Source organism: Prionailurus viverrinus, chromosome B1 (assembly GCF_022837055.1).
Source record: "Prionailurus viverrinus isolate Anna chromosome B1, UM_Priviv_1.0, whole genome shotgun sequence".
Taxonomy (NCBI): Eukaryota; Metazoa; Chordata; class Mammalia; order Carnivora; family Felidae; genus Prionailurus; species Prionailurus viverrinus.
Window position 1 is genome coordinate 102,892,529 of NC_062564.1, and position 9,922 is coordinate 102,902,450.

Consider the following 9,922-nt stretch of genomic DNA (forward strand, 5'->3'; position numbering starts at 1 on the left):
TGTGTATATATACACATATATATACATATATACACATATATATGTATACAATACATATATAGTATATATATACATTGTATATATATGGTATATATATATTGTATATATATACATTGTGTGTATATATATATATATATATATATACACACACATACATATACCGTATACACACACACACACACACACACACACACACACACCGCATATCTTCCTTATCCATTCATCCATCAGTGGACATTTGGGCTTTTTCCATACTTTGGCTATTGTTGATAGTGCTGCTATAAATATTGGGGGGCATGTGTCCCTTTGAAACAGCATAGCTGTATCCCTTGGATAAATACCTAGTAGTGCAGTTGCTGGGTTATAGGGTAGTTCTATTTTTAATTTTTTGAGGAATCTCCATACTGGTTTCCAGAGTGGCTACACCAGTTTGCATTCCCATCAGCAGTGAAAAGAGATCTCTTTGTCCACATCCTCACCAACATCTGTTGTTGCCTGAGTTGTTAACGTTAGCCATTCTGACAGGTGTGAGGTGGTATCTAGTTGTGGTTTTGATTTGTATTTCCCTGATGATGACTGATATTGAGCATTTGTTCATGTGTCAGTTGGCCATCTGGATGTCTTCTTTGGAGAACTGTCTATTCATGTCTTTTGCCCATTTCTTCACTGGATTATTTTTTTTTTTTTTTTGGGTGTTGAATTTTATAAGTTCTTTGTAGAGTTTGGATACTAACCCTTTATCTGATATGTCGTTTGCAAGTATCTTCTCCCATTCTGTTGGTTTCCTTTTAGTTTTGCTGATTGTTTCCTTCGCTGTGCAGAAGCTTTTTATTTTGATGAGGTCCCAATAGTTCATTTTTGCTTTCGTTTCCCTTGCCTCCAGAGATGTGTTGAGTAAGAAGTTGCTGCAGCCATTGCCTGTGTATATCTTGAGGGCAGCGTGGACGCCTAGATCTGGGAATGCGGGCCCTAGTTGTTGGGGTCACCAGATCTTATAAGCTGGAATTTTAGTAAAGGAGTATGGATTACAGAAAAATTCTACTTTTCTCCAATTTCTTTTTCCCTTGTGGCAGTTCAGTTTTAGTCCTATATATGTGCATGTACATCTGCAAGCCCATGGCTGTGATTATTATCAGCTCATATAGAAGTCTGCAGACCTTCCATTAGAGATGACAGTTTCACTGCTGCCATTATTGAAGTTGTGCTGAACAAAAGATATATTGCTCTATAATGTTCAGATTTTTTATTTTGCTACATGACATAGTATTGATCAAGTCTAAAGGCACCCACAGTCACATCGACTTTTTCTAGTGTTCCTGCTAACTTACTGGAAAGAGTCTAAATTAAAGAAATAGTGGTTGGCTGTTAGCACAATCTGTCACTTAATTTTTTTTTCAATATTGCACAGACTTGGGTATATTCTGTTATGTTTTAAAACATTATAAACCAAGGACAGGGTCTAGATTTTTTTTGTAGAATTATTCTTAGTGGTGAATTCTGGATTTCAAAGGCTACCCACATAATATGATCTCCCACATACCCCTCAAATAAGTTTCTTCCTTAGATTTCCCTCCCGCACTCCTTCCCTTCCTTCCCACTGGAATTCCTAAATGGTTATGTGAGATTTAAGCAGTTTACCATTTACACTTTACTTATTTCTTGAAGAGGATCTCATTTTGTAAGTATTGCAAAACTGCGTAAGTCATCCTTTTGGGATGGAGTAGGAAAAGAAGTGAGGGTGTGGAGAGCAAGTCCTATTGTCAGGGTGTTACAATAACTGTTGGTTAACTTAAGAGGACTCCCTGAGGTAGAACAACTCACTTTTCTCCTCTTCTGCAGCAGTTAACATTCCTATAGATGTTCTAATTCTAACCTAGAGGGTTTGTAAGGGTTGTGAAGAGTGTAAATAAGGGGCAATTCCAAAGAAGCCCAGCTTGTATTATGTAGAAATCAACATGGTGGTACATTTGTATATGGGGAAGAAGCAGGGGATATGGGGTGTCAGAGGGACATGTATAGTATGGCTGGGGTATTTTGGGGCCTTTAAGAGTTGCCAGGATCACTGGGGTGATAAAGGTCCTGACTAGCTAGGACAGAGCTTCTTAAAGCCTGGAAACTTCCATAGAATATGGATCTCATCCTCAGCACATGCATCAGTGCTTTACAGGAGATCCCATCTAAGCAGAGACCATCTATCTACCTGTAACCCAGTTTTTAAGGTCCTAGCCACCTAGAAAGGTGTGCAGTGACTTAAGAACCCAATGTTAATAATCGTGGCCCACAGCATATTTTGAGGTCAGAGCATGGTGCAAAATATTTCTTCCATTTCTTTTGGGTGCCTTTCAGGACAAATTAAGTTAGCCTTAGAAAGATACCTGGAGAGGCACCTGGGTGGCTCAGTTGGTTGAGCGTCTAACTCTTGATTTTGTGAACATTATCTTGTTTAGTCTGTGTTCAGATTACCATGTTTGTCTCATGCATATTTTCTTTCTTTCTTTCTTTCTTTCTTTCTTTCTTTCTTTCTTTCTTTCTTTCTTTCTTTCTTTCAAGCAACTCTTAAAAAAGAAATAAGGCAACTCTTGATTTTGGCTCAGTTCCTGATCTCACAGTTCATGAGACTGAGCCCCATGTTGGGCTCTGCCCCGACAGCATGGAGCCTGCTTGGGATTCTCTCTCTCTCCCTCTCTCTCTGCATCCCCCGCCCCTCAAAAATAAATAAATAAACTTAAAAAAAAATAAAGGTGCCTGGAAGTCTCTTTTTCTTATTCTCCCACTTTTATCCTTCCCCTGTCTTGGGGAAGCTGCTTCAATCCTGCACTTACTCCCAACAGGTAAGTCCTGGGAGGTTTCACCCTGAGGTGGTGACAGTAGAACTTTACAGCCCTTCCGTGGTGTTTTCTTAAGTCTTTAGAGTCTTTTTTTTTAAGTTTATTTATTTATTTTGAGAAGCGGGGAGGGGCAGAGAGAGAGAGGGAGAGAGAGAGAATCCCAAGCAGCCTCCGTGCTGCCAGCTCAGAGCCCGACTTGGGGTTCAAACCCACAAACCATGAAATCATGACCTGAGCTGAAACCAAGAGTCTGATGCTTAACAGACTGAGTCACCCAGGTGCCCGGGTCTTCATAGTCTTTAGAGAAGCACACTTATTTATAAGACAAACTCTTCTATTGCTACCCTTAATCACTTCTCATAAATAGCTTTGATGCTTGTTATGATAAGAGATCCCTCCCTATCAGAGGTGAGGGTGAGGAGGAACAGAGCAGGCAAAGGGAGAGAGAACCCTATTCTAATATGCACCATAGCTGTCCATAAGCCAGGACCTGGAACAGCCCTGGGTCAATATCCAGTTGTTCTGAGACTTGTAAGGAGTGGACTGAGGAGTTGAATGATACATAAAGTCTGACTCTGAGTGTTGCCATGTTATGTGGAAGCATATGTAGGGTCAACTTTGTGGACAGTAGTATGGGATTGTAATGACGTAGCCTCCATCTACTTTACAGTTTTACATCTACTTTACCAGTTTATATACAAGGGCTTTCTTTTTAGGTGCCAGAACCAGACAAATGCTTATCTATAGTAAGTGTCCTTTCTGCCCTTTAAATTCTTAGGTTTTCTTTCCATGGATTTCCATTAATATGCATATTTAGGTAGAGAAAGATTGTGTCTTATTTCTATGGAGTCATTTATATAATAGAAACTGAATTCAGACCATCTTATGAGGTGTATAAATATGACCAGAGGCTTAAAAGTACTGGGAACATGTAATAAATGTAATAAGTTATTTTTTGTTGTAGCAACATTATTTCAAATATAGATCCTACTGAGAGTGACTATGAGGATATATTAGTTAATATTTATAAATCTATTTAAGCTGCTCAGATAAATGGAAAATCTAAATAGTTATGGTCAGGAAGGCTGAAATGGGTTTGAACGTGGTGACCTAAAACTTTCATCCCTTGGCTTCTTTCCTCAGCATCTCCAGGCAAACACTGGCTCATTTGAAGCTTTTACTTTCAAGATTTCAAAGAAAGGAGCTGAGATGTAAGTAAACAAAAGGTATGTATTTCTTGAAATGTGTTTTCTTTAAGTTTGACACTCAAAAGAAAAAAAAGTGTGATCATTAATTTGATGGTGATACACAAGAAAAGGGTACTTTCTTCTGGGAGACAGGATACCATGGGGGTTGAGAGTGAAGGCTCTGGAGCCAGTTTTGCCACTTGTTAGCTGTGTGGCTTTAAGGAGGTTATGTAACCTCTCTGTGTTTCAATTTTCATCCTTTGATAGCTTGGCTATCTGGATGGCAATGTGCCAAATGGCATATTTCAAACACTTTATTGATTGTAAGCATATAACATATGTAAAGTGTGTAAGTAATGCTTTCCCAGTCAGTATTCCCATCTGCAAGCTGCCATTAAACACTACTCCTCGATACAATAAGGAGATCTACTGGAAAACCAGTGGCAGCTCACAGAATGGAAGAGAGGCAGGAGAGTCAAGTTTGGGAAAAGGGCAGAGTAAAGGACATCACAGAGGCGGGCAATGAGAGCCACACCCAGGTCACTCCCAGGACTGGTCTGGGTCTTGGAGTTTCTCTGCCACTGGGATGCATCTAACCTCCAAACATTTCCTCCTGTTCTGACTGCTCCCAAACTTCAGAGTTGTGGCATTGAGGATATTTGGCTGAGTTTCTGGCATGGCTCTTTCTGCCCTTCTTCCTGCATTGTATCAGGAGTGAGTAAAAGATATATCTGACCCTCCTGGTTTCCATAATGGGAGGCGGCAGTGGAAAGCAGTCACTGGATTCTGTCCTCCTATCAAGATTAGGTAAAATGGAGTATTCTACCAGTAAGAACATGTGGTGCTTCACAAATCTTACAAATCTCTGCTTTCAGGTAAGACTTTAAATTCTCGTCAGTAGCTCCATGAGCCATAGCGTGGTGGTAATTGTTTAACAACTGGCTCTCTGGCCCTGATTTGTAACATCTGTACATTTCCAAGGGCAAACACTCCCACTGTGGCCAATTTCAGGCTACCCACATGACATCTGAACACAGCTGAAAAGAGATTTTCAGGGCACCTGGGTGGCTCAGTCAGTTGAGCGACTGACTTTGGCTCAGGTCATGATCTCAGTCTGTGAGTTTGAGTCCCACTTGGGGCTCTATGCTGACAGCTGGGAGCCTGGAGCTTGCTTCGGATTCTGTGTCTCCGCGTCTCTTTCTCTGCCCCTCCCCTGCTCACACTCTCTCTCTCAAAAATAAAATAAAAACATAAAAAAATTTTTAAAAAGATGTACAGTAATATACTATTATATAATATTTCAGCCATACAGCTACAACAGATGTACATAACCTCAAGTGCATAGAAAATAGTGAAATGTAGTAAAATAATTCAGAAGTAATTAGTTTTTATTTATCAGTATTTATTTATGAGTATTCATTACCTTTGTTGTTAACATAATTTATAAGTTTATATGATTTTTTTGCTCTTTATTTTGTATTTATTTTGAGACAGAGAGGGAGGGAGAGAGATAATTCCAAGCAGGCTCTGCACTGTCTGTGCAGTGCCCAATTCTGGGCTTGAATCCACAGAGCGTGAGATCATGACCTGAGCTGAAATCAAGAGCTGGATGCTCTTGGACTGAGCCAACCAGGCACCCCTATATGATTTAATTTTTAACAATAGCTGTATTTTAACAAATGGCTTGCAAAATTTTTCCAAATAATTTATGAGCCAGCACACCACTGCCTATGAGATGGATTAATAATCAAGAGAGAGATTTCTTATATAGTACAATGCTTGGTGAGATGCCTAGGAGCTAGAAATTTTGCACAGTATATTTTTATACACTGGGAATCCTCAGCAACAGATTAATAATAGTATCTGACATTTATCTAGCAAAACACATTCTTATTCAACATCCTAATTTATTTTTTATCCTTACAACAAATCCAGGGAAAAGGTAAGCAAGGTATATTATAGGTGAGGGGACTGAGTCAGAGAACTGAAGTAACCTCTGACAGGTGGAGTAGAAACTAGATTTGGGTCCTCGAGACTATCAGTTCACAGCTTTTTCCATACCATCCTGTTTCTTTGAACCCTTGCCATCCCTGGAGTAGCCATTTATTACAGGCAGACTATTAAATAATCTGGAATGTGTATGTCAAGACTTATTCCCTGAATTCAGCCCAGGGGGCTCTCCTGTATCTTCACAAATAAAAAATGAAATAAGTCGCAGGCCCATAAAATGGACAATGACAACATGTTGCATTACCAGCTTTGATGGCAAGACTCCAAGATGGCCCCTGATGATCCTTACCCCTGATGTTCATGTCCTTGGACTCCTTCACTGTAAGGCTCACCTGTGTGACTAATAGGACATTACAGAAGTGTTGATATATGACTTCTTAAGCTAGCCACAAAGAGCTAGCCTTGTTCTCTTGGGCCACTTGCTATGGGAGAAGCCAGCACAGTGTTATAAGGACACACAAGCAGGCCTGTGGAGAAGTCCACATGGGAAAGAGCTGAGGCCTCTCACCAACAGCCAGCACTGTTCTGGTGATAAAAGTGAGCTACCTTGGAAGTGGATCCTCCAGTTCCGGACAAGCCTTCAGGTGACTGTGGCCTTGCCTGACATCTGACCCTAACCTCGTAAGAAACTCCAGGCCAGGATCACCAAGCTAAGTGCTACCAAACTCTTAACTCACAGAAACTATGAGAGAGAACCAATGTTTCTGTTGTCTTAAGGCATTGAGTTTTGGGGTAATTTGTTACACAGCTCTGGATAAACTGGATTTCTTTAAAAGCTACACCATATAGCTATGGGTGATCTTAACCAAATACAGATAGGTGTTAGGGACTTAAACGAACATTTCAAGTAATTGTTTATTGTATTGTTTCTGCTTTCCACCAAGGAAATTCAATTTCAAGTCAACATTCTGTGAAGCTTTGTACAATATAGCTTTTGAAATGCGTTTTGTTGTTAATGCTTTTCTTTCCTTTTTTTTTTTTTTTTTAAAGAGTTTCAGGCTCTACCTACTGAGCCAGCCAGTTACTCCTTTTTTTTAATGTTTATAATGTTTGTTTATTTTGGGGAGAGGGCGGGGCGGGGGGAGGAGAGAGTTGAGGGTTAGAGAGAGAGGGAGAGGCAGAATCCCAAGCAAGCTCCAGGCTCTGAGCTGTCAGCACAGAGCCCAGCGCAGGGCTTGAACTCGGGAACCATGAGATTATGACCTAAGCGGAAGTCGGAGGCTTAACCGACTGAGCCACCCAGGTGCCCCTGTTATTAATGCTTTTCTAAGTGGCCTGTTGTCCATAGAAAAGAGCACTCTGGACTGAGTACGTGTGCCACTCTGAAGAGCAAGGCAGGTTGAACTGGAATTCACGCAGGCACCATGAAGTCATCTCACAGAAGGAAGTCATCCCTTAAGACCCCACCTTCACTGCTACCTTTAATTCTTTTGGGTTTCTGGGCCATGGCATGTTTTCCCTCTGGGAAAACCAGGACAGGGGAAAATATCCAGAAATCAATTAATTAGGAAGGGAGGGGACTAGGGACCCATTGGTTGATGGGGGTGGAAATCTTAAAATCATTTGCAAAACACCAGCCCCACCCAACACCCCTTGGGAGACTGAGCCGTGACCTCTTCTCCTGGCGTCCCCGCCCGCTAAATTCGCTCCTAGAAAAATCCGCTCACGTCCCCAAGAGCGCAGGAGAGGATCTCAGTGAGGCGGGAGGCTCTCGTGCCTGCTGGGAGAGGCGGAGCTGGGATTAACCAGCTCCTTGGCGCTTTTCCTCCGAACTGGGGGAGGCCGAGCACGGACCGAGAAGTAGGCGCCCAACGCCGGGCGCCCGTAAGGGGGCGGAGGAGACTCGGAGGTGGGAGAGCGGGTGGCAAGCCTGGTCCGCCAGCTGCTATCCGCGCCTAGCGCGCACAACCACCGAGCGCCGGCGCCTCCAGCATGGAGTGGGAGCTCAACTTTCTGCTCTACCTGGCGCTCTTTTTCTTCCTGCTCTTCTTACTTTTCCTATTGCTCTTCGTGGTCATCAAGCAGCTGAAGAACTCTGTGGCCAGCACGGCTGGGGCGCTCCAGCCCGGGCGTCTCTCACTGCACCGGGAGCCTTGGGGCTTCTCCCGAGAGCAAGCGGTGTGACCCGTAAGGCGCGGGCACTAGCGGGAGGGCACGGAGCTGCGCGGGCGCCAGGCTGGGTCTTAGCCTCGACTCTCTGTCCGCGTGGCCACCCAGGTTCCAGTGCTAGGCTCCGTGGTAGCGCTGGCAGGTTCGTTCGGAGGTGGAAGGGGCCTGCGGAGGGGCGAGTTTCTCGGCCCCTCGGGGAGGCTCTGGGCTTGAAGCACGCTCTGTTGCCAGGCACGGTGGGTGTATGGGGTCTGGGCTAGCGCTGTGCTCTTAGGAATGGACCCTCAGCTTTTCCGGGGTGGGGAGAGAGGGAGAAAGAGAGACGTTCAGCCTTTGGAGCCGGAATGGCTTTGGGCGCCTGCAAGCTCTTCTTCCCAGTCCCACTGCATTTTAGCTTGTTCCCAAAGGATGGCAAGCTAAATCATTCGGATAATTCAGCCCAACCTTCCATACCAAATTTGATTCCAAAAATCGAATGTCAACCTAAATGTCCAAATTATTTAGAGTATGGGCTTTGGGACAGGGAGCTGGAGGAAACAGTGCGCACTTGAAGTATGCCGAATACTGCTTTAAATATCTTTGCCCTTTGGTAGAGGCTAAATGGGGTTCGTCTGGCAGCGGCCTATCTTCCTCTAAATCCTGCTCCTCTCCTAGCCACCGACCCGGTTGGTGGCTACAGAGTTGCCACACCGGGTGGGTTTAGAATCTGGAACAGCGGGACGGCGAGACTTAGAAGTCATTTGAGAGGTGCCTTGGGGTTGCTCTGGAGGGCCGGTGAAAAGAGGTACTGTTTACACGTTTTAGGGCAATAGGAAAAAGGACCGGAGGAGCAAGGATGTCTTTTCAGAATACATGACTAGACCATTTGCGAGAAGACTGACCGGCAGCAATAAACTTCTCATTAATGTGCCCTAAGCACTCTCCAGGCAATGTCACTTTGGGGAAATAAGAGTTTCATCTTCCAGATGCTTTTTGCTCGATATTTGCTGTCTCGAGTTCTGGAGTCAAGCTGCTGCCCTGGGTTGGTGCCTTGAAGGCGGCAACTGCAGCTCCGGTTGGTAATGGGAAACCCTTCACAGAGGGGACCTGAACAACCCGAGATGGACGTCTTCTGCCAATGGTAAGAGGGCACCGCCCCGGATGACACTTTGTCCCTGGTTACTGCTAAACTTCTGAACACCCAGGGCCTGAAAACGTGAGAGGTTGAGATGGAGGAAATGGGAGCAATGAAAGAACTCTCTCCCACTTAGGGCTGATGAACTTCTATTAGAACTGAGGAGCCAAACTGATTCCTAACTCAGGGCAAGAATCAGTGTCTATGCAGAGGAGCGTAGAAATTAGAATGGGATGTGAGGAGTGTTTGCAATTTTAATAAACATTCTACTCTTTTGGAAAACAGTGCAGGGGGTCTAGGAGTTGAAATATGTAATGCAGGTATCTTTTGTCTTCAGTAAGGGAAGATTTGGGTCAGTCACATTAAGGTGGGATAAGCTGTCCATGTCATGACTGAATTTTGAAAATATTTATTAATTTGAGGTAAAATGACCATGTAGAGAGGATAAAAACAACAAAATACTAAGTTTTGCCTAAGTTGATAATATGAAAGTGAAGCAGAAGACAATTACTTTGTTAATTCAAGGTAAGGACAAATAGTTTCATGTAGGTAAACATAATTATGGGGAATTTTTTTTTATTTGGCTGAGACATTCAGATACTTTCCCATATTTCTATTTCACTTTGCTTGAACAGACCTGTTGTTAATGAAGTATAGGTGTGTGTATGTATGTG

The 9,922-nt window shown here is 43.2% G+C and overlaps 1 protein-coding gene across 1 annotated transcript; it reads left to right on the forward strand.

Annotated features, from left to right (window-relative positions):
• Positions 1-7,957: 7,957 nt before the first annotated feature.
• Positions 7,958-8,149, forward strand: SMIM43 (small integral membrane protein 43). Its single transcript, XM_047856992.1, has one exon. It carries the CDS (start codon positions 7,958-7,960, stop codon positions 8,147-8,149), a length of 192 nt encoding a protein of 63 aa, XP_047712948.1.
• Positions 8,150-9,922: the final 1,773 nt, after the last annotated feature.